This window comes from Chiloscyllium plagiosum, chromosome 7 (genome assembly GCF_004010195.1).
Source record: "Chiloscyllium plagiosum isolate BGI_BamShark_2017 chromosome 7, ASM401019v2, whole genome shotgun sequence".
NCBI classification, from domain to species: domain Eukaryota; kingdom Metazoa; phylum Chordata; class Chondrichthyes; order Orectolobiformes; family Hemiscylliidae; genus Chiloscyllium; species Chiloscyllium plagiosum.
Genome location: NC_057716.1, coordinates 105,520,007 through 105,539,167, shown reverse-complemented (window position 1 = coordinate 105,539,167; position 19,161 = coordinate 105,520,007). Strand labels below are relative to the sequence as shown.

The 19,161-nt window shown below is 42.8% G+C and overlaps 1 protein-coding gene across 4 annotated transcripts in view; it reads left to right on the top strand.

Annotated features, from left to right (window-relative positions):
• znf142 (zinc finger protein 142) overlaps positions 1–6,792 on the top strand; it is a 41,750-nt gene extending 34,958 nt beyond the window's left edge. For all 4 annotated transcript variants that reach the window (XM_043694345.1, XM_043694344.1, XM_043694347.1 and 1 more), the window contains 2 exons: positions 4,170–4,275; positions 5,266–6,792. In XM_043694345.1, coding sequence (XP_043550280.1) covers positions 4,170–4,275; positions 5,266–5,720 — 561 coding nt within the window. In that variant the 3' untranslated portion in view covers positions 5,721–6,792. The remainder of the gene's footprint in view (positions 1–4,169; positions 4,276–5,265) is intronic.
• Positions 6,793–19,161: the final 12,369 nt, after the last annotated feature.

The following is a 19,161-nucleotide window of genomic DNA, read 5'->3' as shown; positions in this document are numbered from 1 at the left end:
ACCCTTGAGTGAATTTTTCTTAAAGTGGAGGGTCGATAGGTGTTCATAAGACTTGGCTAGAATCATACAAACTAATTTTCACCTTCCTATTTCAGTGAATGTAGCAGCAGCTGCCAAATTGTTCCAGTTTAGAATAGGTGAAGTGATTCAGAAAAAGGTAAAGACTATCATCATCAGTTCATTTATTCAATAATCCTTGGGGAAAAATGTCAGGGAAATTTATAGAGTCAAAGAGCCCTGGAAAAAGCCCTTCTTGTTCTTGATTTAAGTAAAAGCTTTACTTCTGTAAAGGATCCCAAAGCTCTCCACTGTCAGTGCCTTGACCAACACGAGCCTGATAACCAATAGATTAACTTAAAATTCATCTCATCTGGTCCAACCCTGCAACCCACAAAATGTGCACTTGAACATAGAACAATACAGCGCAGAACAAGCCGTTCGGCCTTCGATGTTGCACTGACCTGCGAACCAATCTAAGCCCATCACCCTACACTATCCCATCAACATCCATGTGCTTATCTAAGGACTGTTTAAATGCCCCTAATGTGGCTGAGATAACTACATTGGCAGGCAGGGCAATGAGTGAAGAACCTGCCTCTGACATCTGTCTTAAATCTATCACCCCTCAATTGGCAGCTATGCCCCCTCGTACAAGCAGATGTCATCATCCTAGGAAAAAGACTCATTGTCCACCCTATTTAATCCTCTGATTATCTTGTCTAACCTGACAATTCTGAATTTAGTTGTACTTTTTCTGATCTAAATATACCATATGCAGTCCTAATTAATGTAGTCTCCTTTGTGGTAGGAGAACCAAACACAGACTGTTTTGTGGAGCACCCCCTTTCATTCTACAAATATGCCCAAGAGCTTTCAGGCATCTGTCATTTTAATTCTGTGTCCCAGTCCCTACTCTGACCTTTTTGTCAGTTCTACCCTATACTGTAAAGTTAAGGATAAACTTGAACAACAACATTATTTTCGATTAGGTATATCATAGCTTTCCAAATTCAACATCGAGTTTTGATAATTTTATGTAATAATAACCTTTGCATCCATTTCTTTTGAACAGAACTTAAAAACATAAACTTGATTCTGCTATAAACGCTTGCAACTTCTTTAAGCCCATCTTTGTTTCTTTTATTTGTCACATTGCTATCACATTTTGCCTTTCACAATCTGCTCTTTCGTTATTTTAATGTCTTCTCTCTTTCACACTGTTGCGGACCTTTTGCTTTAATTCTTCCCTTTTTTTTTCTGCATCTTTAATTGTTTATAACTAGTTACAACTCTAACTATTTTCTACTTCCGAGAAAAGATCACCACCCTTAAAACTTAGAACATAGAACAATACAGCACAGAACAGGCCCTTCGGCCCACGATGTTGTGCCGAACATTTGTCCTAGCTTAAGCACCTATCCATGTACCTATCCAATTGCCGCTTAAAGGTCAACCAAAGATTCTGACTCTACCACTCCCACAGGCAGCGCCTTCCATGCCCCCACCACTCTCTGGGTAAAGAACCCACCCTGTGGGTGTTATTTCTCTATAGATATGCCTGACCTAAGTGTTTCCCAGCATTTTCTGTTTTTATTTGGATTTCTGACATCTGCAGTATTTGCTTTTGTACTGGGCAGAGATTGGCAATTGTTAGTCTTCAAAATTAGAAGAGCAAATTGATTGTTTTATATTTTTGAAAAAAAAACATAGATTTTTTTTCCAGACTATTTTTATTTGTCTACATTTAAGAGAAAAAAAAATCCCTTTGTAAATCACTATTACGATTTTGTTCAGTTTTGATGTCTTGATTTCACACGGACAGCCAGGTGATGGGAACATTTACTTGGCTGGTACCTAAGATCAGAGGCTTCGGTTTTGAGAGAGATTGAGAGAAATGGGCTCTTTTTTTCTCTTCTTTTAAAAAGAATGTTGGGAGGAGCTCAAATATTACGATTTTGTTCAGTTTTGATGTCTTGATTTCACACGGATAGCCAGGTGATGGGAACATTTATTTGGCTGGTACCTAAGATCAGAGGCTTCAGTTTTGAGAGAGATTGAGAGAAATGGGCTCTTTTTTTCTCTTCTTTTAAAAAGAATGTTGGGAGGAGCTCAAAATTAAGGCTTTGACAGTATGTATGAGAGATATTTCCACTGTTAAGGGATTGAAAAATTGGAGGGCAGAAAGTTAAGACATTACAAAGACAAAAAGAAAGATACTGTGATTTAGGTTTTTGAATGTAGCGATGTTCACGTCTGAAATACTCGTGAAGAAATAGTGGCAGAATCCTCACGCCTGTCCTTTTTAAAAGTAAATAAATTCTCAAACATTTTAAAAGATATGTGAGTCACACTGAACAGCACTTTTAGAGAATTAGCACCAGCATAATGAACCCATTTGACTTGAGTACTGTAGCTTAATTGTTTCTGGATAATAATAATGGGTACCTTGCAGCATGTCTTTTTGAATTCGAGGACTTGAGCGCAAAACTCTACACTAACACTTGTGTTTTGGGAGTGCTAGATTGTTGCAAATGTTTTGCTTGTGATGTTAAACAAAAGCCATGTCCACTGGTTTGGGTGCATATAAAAGATCCCATGGCATAATTTTCATTAATTTAGCCTCTTTAATCTGACCTTATAGAGGTTCACAAAATCATAAGGGGCATGGATTTGATACATAGACAAAGTCTTTTCCTTGGAGTTGGGGAGTCCAGAACTAGAGGGCATAGGCTTAGGATGAGAGGGGAAAGATATAAAAGAGATCTATGGGGCAACCTTTTCGCATAGAGAGTGGGACGTGTATGGAATGAGCTGCCAGAGGAAGTGGTGGAGGCTGGTACATTTGCAACATTTAAGAGGCATTTGGATGGGTATATGAATAGGAAGGGTTTGGAGGGATATGGGCCGAGTGCTGGCAGGTGGGACTAGATTGGATTGAGATTTCTGGTCGGTGTGGACAGGTTGAACTGAAGGGTCCGTTTCCATGCTGTACATCTCTATGACTCTAAATCACCTCTTAGCCGCCTTCTGTTCAATGAGAACAAACCCAAGTCCCTCAGCCTTTCCTCATAAAACCTTGCATCATAAAACAGGGAACATTATGCTGATTTTTAAGCTGAAACATTATGGATGAATGATAAAACATTTGGGATGTTTTCCTCTGATATCTTATAAATGAATGAATATAATAGTCACTGCTATGCTGTAGGAAGTGGAGCAGCCAGATTTTGTTTCTAGTATTCATTCAGGGATGGCGGTGTTTGCCTTGATTGTTTGTTCGAATCTCTGTAACTTTCCAACTCTGAATTAGGAGAGTATTATCCATTGAACTACTAAGGTTTACGTGTGGAATCTTTCTGCCAGAGACCATTCTGAACTTTTTTTGTGTTATGGGTTCATTTAACATTACTGCTCACAATATTCCATGTAAAAATCTACAAGCAAGTTTCATATCTCATTCTGCCCAGTGTATCTCCTCAAACAGATCCCACCACCAGAGCTAAACCAGTACTGTACCACAGACCTGTCCCCACCAGTACCCCAGTTGCCTGGTATGGAAGGAAGATCGTATGAGGATAGACTGAGACACTTGGGGCTGTTTTCATTAGAGAAAAGAAGGTTTAGGGGTGACTTGATTGAGGTGTACAAGATGATTAGGGGGTTAGATAGGGTGGACAGTGTGAACCTTTTCCGGCGTATGGAGTGGGGTATTACAAGGGGGCATAGCTTAAAATTAAGGGGGGGACCGGTACTGTACCCCAGTGTTATACAGTGACAGACCTGTCCCCACCAGTACTGTACCCCAGTGTTATACAGTGACAGACCTGTCACCACCAGGACTGTACCCCAGTGTTATACAGTGACAGACCTGTCCCCACCAGGACTGTACCCCAGTGTTATACAGTGACAGACCCATACTCCAGTGTTATACAGAAATAGACTATATTCCAACAATACAATGCCATAGTTATCTCACCACTAGAAGTGTTCTTGACAGGGATGAAACACTGAATCTATCGTTGTTGTCTATAAACTTTCTGCAGTTCAAGTAGCTACTTTCCATTTTCCCAGCTTTACTCATCACTAGTGTCTGGAAACGCTACCAATAGGTTAATTCGGGAGGATGTTGGTAGCTGTACATTCACCAAATTTTTCCCTCTCTTCGTCAGTACCATATGCGGATCCACCAAGAGGAGAGGAAGTATCTGTGTCCAGAATGTGGCTATAAGTGCAAGTGGATTAACCAGCTTAAGTACCACATGACGAAACACACGGGTAAGAGCTAGCAGGAGCACAATGCCAGGTCACAAGAACTATATTGCCTGATAATCAAAGGAGAGCTCTAGATTGACTATATAGTTCAATTCCTGCTGGGGAGACGTATATTCTGCAATTGTGCCTTTGCAACTAAACTTTTCATCACATTTAGTGCGTTTTGAGTAAGTTCCGATTATGCGGCTAACCCAAGCAGGGGCTCCTGCTTTATTTATTTTGATTCTTTCGTAGCATGTAGTTGTTACCAGCAAGGCTACCATTTGTTGCTCATCCCTCATTGCCCCTTGAACTGCCCTTGACTTGCTAGGTCATTCCAGAGGGCAGTTAAGAGTCAGCCGCCATTGTTATGGATTCGAATCAGATGTAGGCCAGACCAGGTAAGGATGGCGGATTTTCTTCATTAAAGTGCATTAGAGAGCTAGGTGTGTTTTTATGACTTCGGTTGGTTGCATGGTCACAGTTAGGCCAGCTTTTTATTCCAGAGTTTTTAAAAGATTATTCAATTCAAATTTGACCATCTGCCATACTGGGGTTATCTCTGATTCAGATTCCCAGTCCATTGGCATTACTACCACACACCTTGTCCCCAGTGAGTTTATAGTGACATTGGGATCCGATTCAGAGTGTGTAGGTCACCAAACTAGGAATGCTAGTAACTGTTGCTGGACTCCAAATAGCACATCTAGCCAAGTGTGGGAATGCAGTTAACTCTGGTAACTGTTCAGTGTATCTGGTTTAATATAGAAGTAATATTGTTAGCATGTCTAGTGAATGCTGTTGATCTGGATAGCTAGGCTAGTGCCACTGTTTAAATGTTGGGGTAACTTGATTAGGATTACTGGTTAAAGGTAATAGCACAGTAAATTGGTCAGTGCTGTCCTGTATAGTGTGTGCAGGCAGAGGAATTGTGGTTAGTGTGTGTGATTATGAATGTTGGGGCTGGGTAATGTCCTTGCTGTGTCTAATTGATCACGGCTTCCTTGTTCCCAGGTGCCAAGCCCTATCAGTGTGATGAGTGTGATTACTGCACCAACCGGGCAGATGCACTGAGGACCCACAAAGAAACCCGGCACAAAGAAACGCGGGGCTTCATCTGTGAGCAGTGCGGGAAGGGCTTCAAGACTCGCTTTCTCCTGAAGACCCACCTGAAGAAGCACAGCGAGGCCAAACCGTACGTCTGCAGTGTGTGCTGCCGTGGTTTCCGCTGGCAGGCAGGCCTGCGCCACCATTATCTCACCCATACCAATGAGCACCCCTTCTTCTGCCGCCACTGCAGCTACAAAGCCAAGCAGAAGTTCCAGGTGGTCAAACACATCCAGCGGCACCACCCTCTGAAAGTGTCAGGAGACCCAGCTGAGGGAGTGGGCAAGGTGCAGGTGAGTCACCCCCACAGCTCCCTGGGAACTGACAACAAGCCGCTCCTCAGCCTGACCACCAGCTCCTAGTTACTAAGGCAATATTGGGAGCTTTTACCTTCAGGTGCTCAGCGACGGCTACGTGTGGGGCTGGTCCACGTCGCTTGAGGTTTGGATGCTGCAGTAACCAGAGACGCATGTGTGTGTTCGTGCACAGTGTGATGCGCATTACTGCAGAGAACCCCAAAGGAAAAGGGCCAGGAAATCTCCATATTTAAAAATAGGAGCAACCTGCTATTCCCTTGTATCAAGTTGAGACTCAATACCCTGTTGGGGCCAAGAATATGAATCCTGCAACAAATTTCTTCGGGAAGAGCTGGCACCTTTTTAAAATGGAGAAATGACGTGCCAGAGAAGCACCTTCAATAGAGAAGAATGACTTCTCTCAACAACGTCCTGAGGTGGATTGCTGCATTGCCGCGTTGAAAGAACATTCTGAAATGCAGAGAGGAAGACACCAAGCTTTCTAAAGGAAGAGAGGAAACTGTAATGTCGAGGCAAGATAATTGACTTTTGTGGCTGTGTTTGCTTCATGTTACGTGGGGTTTGAGAAATATGTTGACCAGCCAAGCCACTGCTGAAGGATAGAATTACCGAAGAGTGAAATTGTGTGGGCTTCCCACAATCAATCTCGTGGTATAACAGGACGGTTAGTTATAACATTTTCACAAGATGTGGATTAGTACCGGACAATGTGTGAATACTGGGGTGGAATGCACAAAAATCAGAAAATCACCATTGGATGGAGAATTTGTCGGAAAGTTTGTGCCATTGGAATTTATAGGGGACCTGTTCAAACAGGAGGTTTCCCTTCCTTCCCCTTCTCACCCAAGCCTCGTATTTGTCACTGTCTCACAATGCATACATTAAAGTACAGCAATTGCCACAGCAGTGGTGATCCAAAAAGAAACAAGTGGACACAGTTGTTTACAGAGCTATGTTTGCTTAGAGCACTGAGCATAGGAGTCACATGGTGAGAGAAAATAGGGTGGGTCTTGAACTGAGTAACTGCATGGCAAGGATTTTTTAAAAACTCCTTAGCTGCTTTGTCTGCTGACTTTTTTTCCTCTTTTAACTATTAAACTTTTGCTCCATAAATCCACCTCCAGTATTTTTAGAGACTGTTTGTTTGGTTTCTTCAGGTACTGGTGGAAAGGAGCATTGAGCTTTGCCTGAGATTTATTGTTATACAGCATGCAGTTTATATGCAGGCCATTCACCCAACTGGTCCACGCTGGCCTTTATGTTCCATGTAAACTTCTTCCCACTCTAACTTAACTCGCCCAACCAGCATATCCTTCTGGATGTAGGTTTGCTCGCTGAGTTGAAATGTTCGTTTTCAGATGTTTTGTCACCATACTAAGTAACATCTTCATCGAGCCTCCGGATGAAGCATGGCCCGCTTTCTATTTACGTGTTTAGGTTTCCTTGGGTTGGTGATATCATTTCCTGTGGTGATGTCATTTTCTGTTCTTTTTCTCGGGGGTGGTAAATTGTATCCAAGTCAATATGTTTGTTGATAAGAGTTCTGGTTGAAATGCCACGCTTCAAGGAATTCTCGTGCGTGTCTCTGTTTGGCTCGTCCTAGAATGGATGTGTTGTCCCAGTCGAAGTGCTGTCCTTCCTCATCTGTATGTAACGATAATGAGTGAGAATGGAACATGTCTTTTTATGGCTACTTGATGTTTACATATCCTGATGGCTAGTTTTCTGCCTGTCTGTCCAATGTAGTGTTTGTTACAGTTCTTGCACGGTATTTTGTAAATGACATTAGTTTTGTTTGTTGTCTCTATAGGGTCTTTCAAGGTCATTAGCTGCTGTTTTAGTGTGTTGGTGGGTTTGTGGGCTACCATGATGCCAAGAGTTCTGAGGATCTTGAATACATCTCGGAAATGACTGCCAGACTACTCAGACCTCTTGGCATCATGGTAGCCCACAAACCCACCAACACACTAAAACAGCAGCTAATGACCTTGAAAGACCCTATAGAGACAACAAACAAAACTAATGTCATTTACAAAATACCGTGCAAGAACTGTAAGCCACCAGGATACATGAACATCAACTAGCCACAAAAAGACATGATCCACTCTCACTAGTATCCTACATATAGGTAAGGAAGGACACCACTTCGATTGGGAAAACACATCCATCCTAGCACAAGCCAAACAGAGACACACACGAGAATTCCTAGAACCATGGCATTCCAAGCAGAACTCTTATCAACAAACACATTGACTTGGATCCCATTTACCACCCCCTGAAAAAATGAACAGGAAATGACATCACTACAGGAAATGATGTCACCAGCCCAAGGAAGCCTAAACACATAAATAGAAAGCAGGCCATACCACCAGTGCTTCATCCAGAGGCTCACTGAAGATGTTACCTAGTATGGTGACAAAACATCTGAAAACGAACCTTTCAACTCAGTGAGCAAACCTACATCCAGAATCTCAACCTGAGCTACCTGGAAATCTTTTCAAAACTCACCAGCATCTCCTTCAAAAACAATTTTTTATTTTCAGTGTTGTTGTCACCGCTCTCCTTTCCCCTTATGTCTTGTGTTGACCACGATCAAGGTGCAATTCTGTTAACACTGAGCACTGACATGTAAACTGTTGATTTTGTGTATGTCCCTCTACAGACTGTTGACAGAATATTCAGTGATGAGGGCATTATAACTGAGTGGGTCCAGCACCCCCTCCCATTCACCCCTAACAACCACATAATGGTGACCAGGGTTTTGGCCCATCTATTCTTTTGGATCCTATGCTCCTTCCCAACCTCTGCCTATCTATTCCCCAGCCTCAGCCCCAAACACCAGTGAGGCCAATTCTAACTGTCTTCTAGACTGCAGTCTGACCTCCAATGCTGGGGTGGAAATGTGTTGCTGGAAAAGCGCAGCAGGTCAGGCAGCATCCAGGGAACAGGAGAATCGACGTTTCGGGCATAAGCCCTTCTTCAGGAATCCTTCCTGAAGAAGGGCTTATGCCCGAAACGTCGATTGTCCTGTTCCCTGGATGCTGCCTGACCTGCTGCGCATTTCCAGCGCTGATCTCCAGCATCTGCAGACCTCACTTTCTCTCCAATGCTGGGGTCCTTTCTCAGGCTCAGCACCAAAGTAGCTCATAACTTTTGGCACCAAAGCCTGTAAGATGTCCCTGTATCCAGAGATCTTTCTAACACCCACCATTTCTGCTCTGAGGCTGTTCTCAATGCATTGCACCAACTGCAGACAGTATGTATCAAGTCTTACTGGAAATCTGGATTAAATGCCCAGCAAACCATCCAACTATAGGTTCTTGTAGCCCATTCAGTCTTGTTTGTGTCAGCCAAATGAAAGAGTTCAGTTGCACCTGTCCTGCTGTTTTCCACATATTGTTCTGTAAACTTTCACTCCTTCAGGTATTTCCTTCCGAAAGTTCCTATTGAATCACGTTTTAGTGGCTTATCAGGCTGTGAATTCCTGATCTCAACAATATGCTACATCAAAATAGTTCTTTCATCTTTTAGATTTTTTAGATTAGATTACAGTGTGGAAACAGGCCCTTCGGCCCAACAAGTCCACACCGACCCGCCCCCCCCCACATTTACGGGCAATTTACCATGGCTAATTCACCTAACCTGTACATTTTTGGATTGTGGGAGGAAACTGGAGCACCCAGAGGAAACGCATGCAGACACTGGGAGAATGTGCAAACTCCATACAGAGAGTTGCCTGAGGCGGGAATTGAACCCGGGTCTCTGGCGCTGTGAGGCTGCAGTGCTAACCACTGTGCCACCGTGCCGCCCTCGGCCTCGCCTTTGTTTTCTTTCACTGATTGTTTTAAATCTGTGACCTCTGATTATTGTTCCTTCTTCCACTCGCAACAATTTCTCTTCATTAGTCCTCCTCAGTTCCTGCATTGGAAACCCATAATGATGATTTTGGGAGCCTCTGTTCAATCTCCCCTTAACCTTCCCTACTCTGAGGACCGTGCCAGTTTCTCCTGTCTTTCCACATTCATTGCAATTAATAACTTTGGACATCTGAGCATTTGTTTGGATTATGGGATTATAGCGGAGCTATTTTCTTGTGAGTCCTGTAGCTTTGACACTTTTAATTCCCCCGCCCCATTATTACCGAACTTGAACATTGCTGAGAAATAGACAGGCTGCTGAGGCTTTTTGTATTGTTCTCATTAGAACACATGCAAACATGTTAAGTTATAATGGGAGCAGCAATTAAATAACAGGAGAGATGTGCTGGTAGGTTGCTTGGTTAAAAAGGCACAATGCCTGGACATTTTCCTTTACAGTTTCAGAGAGTAGGTTCCTGCGTATGAATATATCCACCTCCAGCAAGGGTAAGTGAAGCAGGTTATAATCCCAGATAATTATAAGTTGTTTGCTAGTATAATTCTTAGCGAAATCATTGTGCTTTTTATTTGAAGTAGAACAGAAGCATGAATGATGAGAGTTCCCTGGTGCATTCCCCGTGGCAACCCCTAGACAAATCAATGTCGATTTACTAACCAATCAACATCCATTCCTTATGCAGTACAAATTGCATCCTCCGAAATTAGACATTCTTGTGAGTGCAAGGCAAACAGCTTCACATCTTTTGGTTTTCAGCAATACTTGCATTTCCATTTTTGCGTCCCCCTCTGGAATGAGGGGAGTGCCGCTACCTATGCATCAGGTTAGATTCTGTTATCTGGCTCCTTTGCTGCTGCCCTCTGTGCCAGGATCAACCATAGAGCAGTCACTTGGGGGCTGAGATCCCTCTGGAATTTAACCTGCAGCTCAGCCTGGTTTGTGAGACAGAAGCCAAATAGAGTAAAGGAGGAACCTGTCCCTTTTTTTCAGGATAGGTTAGATCACTGAAACATCACTGAGACCTAGGGTTAAATCTGTGTCAGAGCTGACCCGAGTATAGTTCCAATGTATATGTTGGAAATCTGAAACAAAAAGAAATTGCTGGAGAAACTCAGCAGGTCTGGCAGCATCTGCAGACTCCCCACATTGGTTATCCACTGGACTCAAAATTTTAACTCTGTTTCTCTCCACAGATGCTGCCAGACCTGCTGTGTTTCTCCTAACAATTTCTGTTTTATTTCAGAGTATATCTCCATTCTGTTAGTGTAATAAAGTCCTGTATTTCTCTACTGCCTTTTGGTGACCTTGGAAGATTCCACAGCACTTCACAGGCAGATGAGAACAAAGATTTGAAATTTAATCACTCTAGTAATGTAGGAATTGCAGCAGTCAACTTACAGATATGATGGAGGAGCCAAAGTAGACTATTCAGCCCATTGAGTCTGCTGTGCCTTTTGACCATATCATGGCTGATGTGATAATAGTCAACTTCACTTTCCTCCCTTTTCCCCATAATCTTTGATTCTCTTACTGATTAAAAATCTATCTGTCTCAGCCTTCGAGTATACTTAATACCCAGCCTCAAAAGCCCTCTGTGGTAAAGAATTTCCTTTGAAACCCTTGCCAATAGTGAGCTCCTAAAAACAGCAGTCTGACAATGGCCAATAATTTTATTCTCCTCAAACTGATTGAAGTTAAATCTTAGCCAGGACCCTGGAGAAAGCTCCCCTGCTCTTTGATAAGTCACCTCAGTGACTGAGTGTTAAATTCAAAAGGTGACATCTCTGACAGTGCTGTAATCCCTCACTCAATGACAGAATGGGGTTACAGATTTTGTATCTCTGGATTGGAGACTTGAACCAACTGAACTGACAACCTGTCTGATTATTAGTAGTCGTGCACCACTGTCCATCATTCACAGAATCACAGAACGGTTATGGGGCAGGAGGAGGCCATCCAGCCCATCGTGCCAGTACTGACATTTTAAAGTCGCATCATTACCTAGTGTCAATATCCTGGTTTGTTGCCAAACACCTGCACCTGATTTCTATCCAAATAACCACGTCACAGCTCCACCATTCTTCCAGGCAGTGTGTTCCATATCGTAAATACTCACCTGAGGAAACATTTTTTTTCTTGCATCACCCTTGCTTCTTTTGGACGTCACTTTAAATCCATGCCCTCTTTATTATTGTTCCTTTTATGAGTGGGAACGGCATCTCCCAACCTATTCTCCCCAGCCTGCTCATGATTTTAAAAACCTCAAAACTCCTCTCAGCCTTCTTTCTAAGGGCAGCAGTGCCAACTTCTTCAATCTATATTCAGTTCAATTAGTGCTGTATGTGCAGTCTTATCCAGATGCCTCAGTATGGGTATTTCCTTCCCAAAGTGAGATAACCAGACTAAGTGGACAGGGCACCCATTTGCTGCCTTTGAGGATGAGTGTAGACAAAAATTATAGAATTTTACAGTACAGAAGGAGGCCATTCAACCCATAATGTTTGTATCAACTCCCAAAAGAGCTACCCAGCTAGTCCAACTTTACAGGCCTATCTTTGTAACCCTCAAATATTATCACTTTCAAATATATATTCAGGTCTGTTTTGATACCTCCTATGAGATCCATCTCTACCACTCCCAAACAATGCATTCCAAATCCTAACCACTCTCCGAGTAAAGGAGTTTCTCCTCATCTCACTCCCAGCTCTCTCGCTGATTGAGTCTTGAAATTGTGAGCCCTAATTGCTGACATACCAACTAGTGGAAACAGACAATCTGGGAAATGCCCATCTATACCTACCTCTGCTTCTGATCGCTTATTCAATTTCTAATCCATGCTGGCAAGGATCCATCAATCCCAAACATTTCTAATTTGCGAACCAACCTGCCATGTGGTAACATTTCAAATACTTTATGAAAGAATATATGTACAACATCCACAGCACTACCCACATCTACTGCTTGTCACCTTGTCAAAGTACTCTCAAATATGGCCACCATGAATTTTCCCACTATTGACAACAAGATGACAAGTCTGTAGTTTCCTGGGTTACCCATTGTCCCTTTCTTAAATAGTGGTGTTGTATATGCAATCTTCTGGTGCCCTGGACCAATCCTGTGTACAGAGAGGCACGTAAAATTTCTTGTCAATGGCTTTGGAGTTTGCTCCCTTACCCCTCTCAGCAAGCTAGGATGCATCCCATTGGGCCTTCCCTACCTTTTTAGCACTTTAATTATCACTACACATCTCAGTTCTTCAACTAGGCCATTTTCACCATCAGGAGAAAGTGAGGACTGCAGATGCTGGAGTACCAGAGTTGAAAAATGTGCTGGAAAAACACAGCAGGCCAGGCGGCATATGAGGAGCAGGAGAATCGACGTTTCGGGCATAAGCCCTTCTTCAAGAATCGGGTCAGTCGGTTCCGTAAGCAGGTGCTGAGGAAAGAGATGTGGCTGTAGTCACGAGTTCGTCTCAGGACGTGGATGAAGAACTTCAGGGCAGAGGAGATGACCTGGGGGGTGCAGTGAGAGAGGGATTCACGGAGATCCTTGTAGAGGGAGGAGGAGAGCTTCTTCAAGGTAGGCATCCTTGCAAGAGAATTCGCAGTAGGTTAAGATCATTTTCACCATCATCTTTAGTAAAGACAGAAACAAAGTATTTGTCTAGTATCTCTTCCATACAGAGTAAAGAGAAATACAGCACAGGAACAAGCCCTTCGACCCACCAAGTCTGTGCCAATTCCTAGTCCTTATTTAGATCCGCTACGCGGTTTTCTATCCTTGTGTTTGCCTCACGTTCATGTGTCTATCAAGATACACCTTAAACATTGTTAACAGCCTGTTTCCACCACCTCCACTGGCAGTGCGTTTCAGACAGCTACCACCATCTGTGAAAGGTTTTCTCTGCACTTCTCCCCAAACTGTCCCCCTCTCTCACCTTGAACCCTCTGAGTTTATCCAACTTCTCCTCAACTAAAACCTTCCAGACCAGGCAACATCTTGGTAAACTTTCTCTGTACCCTCTCCAAAGCATCCACGTCTTTCTGGTAGTGTGGAGAGTGGAGCTGCATGCAGTGTTCCAAATGTGGCCTTGGTAAAGCTTTATACAGTTCTAACGTTACTTGCCAACTTTTATATTTGATGCCCTGGCCAATGAAGGTAGGCAAGCATGCTGTGTGCCTTCTTGACCACCTGTGTTAACACTTTTAGGGATCTGTGGACCTATATGACCAGATCGTTTGCTTTAGTAAGCAGCTACTTGTACCTTATGGCCCTACTCTATTGTTTGCTAATTTTATAGTATTAAATGCTTGAAGAACGTTTTACTGTTTGTTTTGGTGCAGCCTGCCATGCTTTCCTCATGCTTCTTCTTAGCCTCTCTTATTCCAGCTTTAACCTGTCCCCTGCATTTGAGATACTCCTCCTGATTTCTCTTGCTAATATTATTTAGGTATGCAGCATATGCCTTCTTTTTCTTCCTTATTTTTTCATCAGTATTCTTAGACATTCAGGATATTCTAGCTTTGGATACCCCATACAGAGGAACCTTTTATTATCTAGCATTCAATTATCTGAACTTCGGATATTCTGAACAAGATTACAAGGTCCCGATGCTTGGCTAAACTGTGTTCTCAGGCATTCGATTATCCGAACAAAATACTCCCCACCCATGTCGTTTGGTTAATCAAGGTTCCTCTATAATCATTTCTTATGGATGTGTACCTAACTAGCACTCTCTTCATCTCTGTTTTAAAATTGTCCTTTTTTTCATCCACTGGTTTATCCACCAAAATGTATTTCCAATTGCCACACTCCAGTTCAACTTTTAAATCCTTCAAATCTACCCTTTTCCAATCTGGGATCTTAATAATTGACTGACTTTATTCCTTTTCCAACTTAATGTTGAACTTTATTATGTTATGATTGCTATTTCCCAAATGCTTCCTCATTCTGATGTTCTCCATTTGGCCTGCCTCATTTCCTAGGACCAAATCTAGCGCAGCTCTCTCTCTGGTAAGACTTGAAATGAGAAAGTCCTCATGCACACATTGTGCCCCATGCTCTAGCTTTTTCCCAGTCTACCCTGGGGTAATTGAAATCACCAATGATTACAACCCTTCTTTTCCTGCAGATTTTAATAATCTGCCTACAAATGCTCTCTTCTACTTCCTCCCCACTATTTGGATGTCTGTAATAAATATCCAGTAAGGTCACTGGTCCCTTCCTGTTATTCACTATCATACCGTGCATGTCTTGTGCACCTGGACAAATCGTCTTTCCATTAAATGTCTCCCCAGGCCCCAGTTTACCATGTCTTTCTTAGCCTCATGGTAGTCTTCTGATTATTCACGAGGGTTGAGTTAAGGATGGTTTTGTATGACCTTGACTAGGAGAGGAGGGGTGTTTGCAGTCAGTTTGGCCCAGTCCTGGCAGTGAGTGGCCCTGGGTCATTTGTGCTCTGCTGATCACTGCATGTTTATGCTGTTTAGATGTGAATGTCAATCCTACAATGGCTTCAGGGGATGGGGGTTCCTGTGGTAATATGTATGCCTCTTGGGCTACCTGCTCCAGAGGTGTGTAATAACATCTCTATCTAGGTTCATCAGAAAAATATTAGATAACAATCTCTAATGGAGGCTACAGCCTGCGGACCCTTACCCCATTGACCCACCCTATATACTGGCCCTGCAAATGAATCACTGAGGTGTCATTGCCCATAGAGACCACCACATTGACATGTTGTCCCCACCCCTACTACTGTCTAGAGTCTGCACCTTACCCCAGGGTATCCAGGAAACCCCTCTGACAATTGCATCCATAGGCTTTGACTCTTTGGGAGGGAGCGATAAAGATTAAGAGAAGAGGCAAGGAATTTTTAACTTCTTTAGAGTATCATTACAAAACAAATTTACAGAACCAAGAGAATAAACAGATAAAAGGCAAAGTTCAGTGTGAACTTTTGGAGCAGTATTGTAATATGACTGAGTCAGGCTGTTACCTGCATCCTGAACTGCTTCATGCAATATACTGGTGAAAGACCCTAAATTGTCTTGTATGTGCCTATCAAGGGTAAAGAAATATTGGTCAAGGATACTGGTTTGTCAAGGGGCTGGCTCCAATGCTGTGATGGTGTTGGGAGCAGCAGGATAGAAGCCTGCTCTCCTCACTTCCTGCAAAATACCTTGCCTTCGACCTACCTCCTTCCCCAAAGCCCTACAGCTCTCTTCAATCCACGAGTCTTTCTGCTGGTTAGACCACCATGACTGTAGGGGTCTGGAGACAATTTGAGGTCAGGGTCAGAATAGAATACCAGATAGGATGTTGATCACTTAAGTGATGCAGACCCTAAAAGTATCCCCCTTCTGTGGGACAATGCAAAGTATTTAATGTTTGAGGTGATTTTGCACACTGTATGGACTCTTAATTAAAAATATTAATATATTACCCAGTTATCATGTGCTAATCGAATGTATGTATTCAGCTTGCCTGTACAGAACCAGAAGACTAAATAAGTATTTTCTTTTTCTCTAAATGTCATCCTGAATTCCATTAAACCAACAAGGAGCAGATGGACTGCTGTGAGCTGCAGTTTTACCTAGTGATTCTCAGTGAACAGCAAGATGGAAATATGTTGAAAATTTAATGGAGTGGAGCAGGGTGGGAGGGAAGAGAGTCTCATGCTTGCTTCAAATCAAGCTATCCTTCCCAACTTCAGAATGTTACAATGTACTTTTAAAAATTTCTTACATTTCAACAGAGACCACAATTTAAGAAATACAGCAGCTGATTTTTGCACAGCAGGATCCCATAATACAAAAGCATCTTTGTAATGTTGGTTGCTTGATAGGTGTTCACTAGGGAGAGCAGCCCTCCTCTTCAAAGCATTGCAATAAGATTTTTGCACATCTGACTGAGATGGAGCCTTGATTTAACATCTTGACGGAAAGGTAGTGTTGGTCAGTGGAGTAATCCCTCAGTCCTGTACTGGGGCCATGGACAAAAATTTGTCCTCAAGTCTCCAGAGGAGGATTGGGATATGCACCTCCTGACTTGAAGACTGCATACTGATCTGATTGTACTTGGGAGGTTTTGCTTTACTGGGAGAAAGCAAGGACTGCTGCTACTGCTGGAGATCAGATTCAAAGTGTGGTGTTGGGAAAGCACAGCCGTTCAGACAGTATTTGAGGAGCAGGAGAATCAATGTTTTGAGCATTAGCTCTTCATCAGGAACGCTTTACGTTTTCTGGGTTTGCAGTATGGTGTTCGATGATTTGATTGATCAGCAGGTGAACTGGTTAATGTTGAATTCCCTGAGGCTGTCTGGTCTGGCTAACCAGGTGATTGGCATGTTAGTTTAAGTGCAAAAATTACTTTTGGCATTGTTGATTCTTGTGCTCCAAGGCAAGCTAGAGATTTATTGGATCTGATCTGATTACCTCTGTTGAGAAGGAGTGGAAGTGTTGGAGCGAAGGCAAGTTCAAGCTCTATGATGATACCTGTCATTTCAGCATAGTCTCACTGACCAGGCCCACAATTGCATGCACATGTTGAACAAGGGTCTGGAGTAGTAACCTGAGAAAATTGATTGTCATTTAGAAGGAAAAGATAGTGTTGTTTTGGGCAGATAGTGAGTGAACAGAATCTCATGGTCAAATGTCTCCTCCCATCAGCATGGCTCTCACTGGGGTTGCAACTCCAGAGGAGTTGGCATCTGCCTACACCTCCACCCTAACTACATTGGTGCACAAAGCCAAAAACAGTGACACCTCTTACTATAGTGCAACATGTTCGCAGGCACTGACACGAATTAAGTGAATCATATTGTAACATCAGAGGGCAGTCCTTTGTGATGTCCTTGACAATGAGATCGACTGAACATCACCAGCAAACTGAGTGTGAAGAGAGCTCTTCAAAATTAAAGTGATGGTATTCACCTTAATCATTCGTTTAACATGGTGAATACTTAATGTATTTCTCTGATGTAAGGTAAGGTTTGTTTTATACATAATCATGGGCTTTGCATTATTTATTTCTGATCTTCAGTTGCTCTGGAGAAGGTGTTTGTGAGCTGCCTTCTGGCACTGCTGCAGTCCATGTGGTGTAGAGTAGACTCACTCTATACCCCCTTGTTCAAGAATCTGTAACCAGTGAAAATGTATATATGATGTCTATTCCTGTTAATATCTTGAAGACTTTGATCAGATCAGCCCTTTAACCTTCTAAGGTCTAGAGAAAACAGGCCCAATTTGTATAATCTCTCAACTCCCAAAGTCCACATATAATTTGTGTAGACCTATGCTGTATTTCCTCTTGTACTCCAAATGGAATCTAACCACATGTTCCTGATGAAGAGCTTGTGCTTGAAACATCGAATCTCCTGCTTCTCAGATGCTGCCTGACTGTGCTTTTCTAGCACCACACTTTTTAACTCTAACGAGTGGAGCAATTGTATTTATAATTCAGAACTGGAACAAAGAACAAGAAGAACAATACAGTACAGGAACAGGCCCTCCACTGACAAATTTTGCACTTAGAGGATCCATATCTCTCTAATCCCTACCTATTTATGTATTTGTCCAGGTGCTGCTTGAATGCTGCTATTGTGAGTGCTTCCACCTCCTCTTCTGGCAACATGTTCCAGGCACTCATCACCCGTTGTGTGAAAAACTTGCCTTGCACATCTCTTTTAAATGTTTCCCCCCCCCCCAACCACCTCTTAACCTGTGTCCTCTAATAATTGACCTTTCCACTCCGTACTATTCACAATCTTACAAACTTCTAGTAGGTCACCCCTCAAATTCCTGCATTCCAGTGAAAACAAACCTAATTGATCCAACCTTTCTTCATTGCTAAAATCTCCCATATCAGGCAACATCCTGATAGTAGTATGGTGATCAGAACTGTACACAATATTCCAAGTGTGGCCTAACTAAAGTTCTATAAAGCTGCAGCATAACTTGTGTATCCTTATACTCTATGCTTCTTCCAATGAAGGCAAGCATTTGTATTATGCTGCTATGGGTGAAATACTTGGACTGGTACAAGGCAAACAAAAGCGAAAACATATAGAGTCATAGAGATGTACAGCATGGAAACAGACCCTTCTGGCCAACCTGTCCATGCCGATCGATGTCCCAACCAATCTAGTCCCACCTGCCAGCACCTGGCCCATATTCCTCCAAGCCCTTCCTATTCATTTACCCATCCAAATACCTCTTAAATGTTGTACCAACCTCACCACATCCTCTGGCAGCTCATTCCAAACACATAGCACCCTCTGCGTGAAAAAGTTGCCCCTTAGGTCTCTTTTATATCTTTCCCCTCTCACCCTAAACCTCTAGTTCTGGACTCCCCGACCCAGGGAAAAGACATTGTCTCTTTATCTTATCCATGCCCCTCATAATTTTGTAAACCTCAAAAAGGTCACCCCTCAGCCTCCATCGCTCCAGGGAAAACAGCCCCAGCCTGTTCAGCCTCTCCCTGAAGCTCAGATCCTCCAACCCTGGCAACATCCTTGTAAATCTTTTCTGAACCCTTTCAAGTTTCACAACATCTTTCTGATAGGAAGGAGACCAGAATTGCACGCAATATTCCAACAATGGCCTAACCA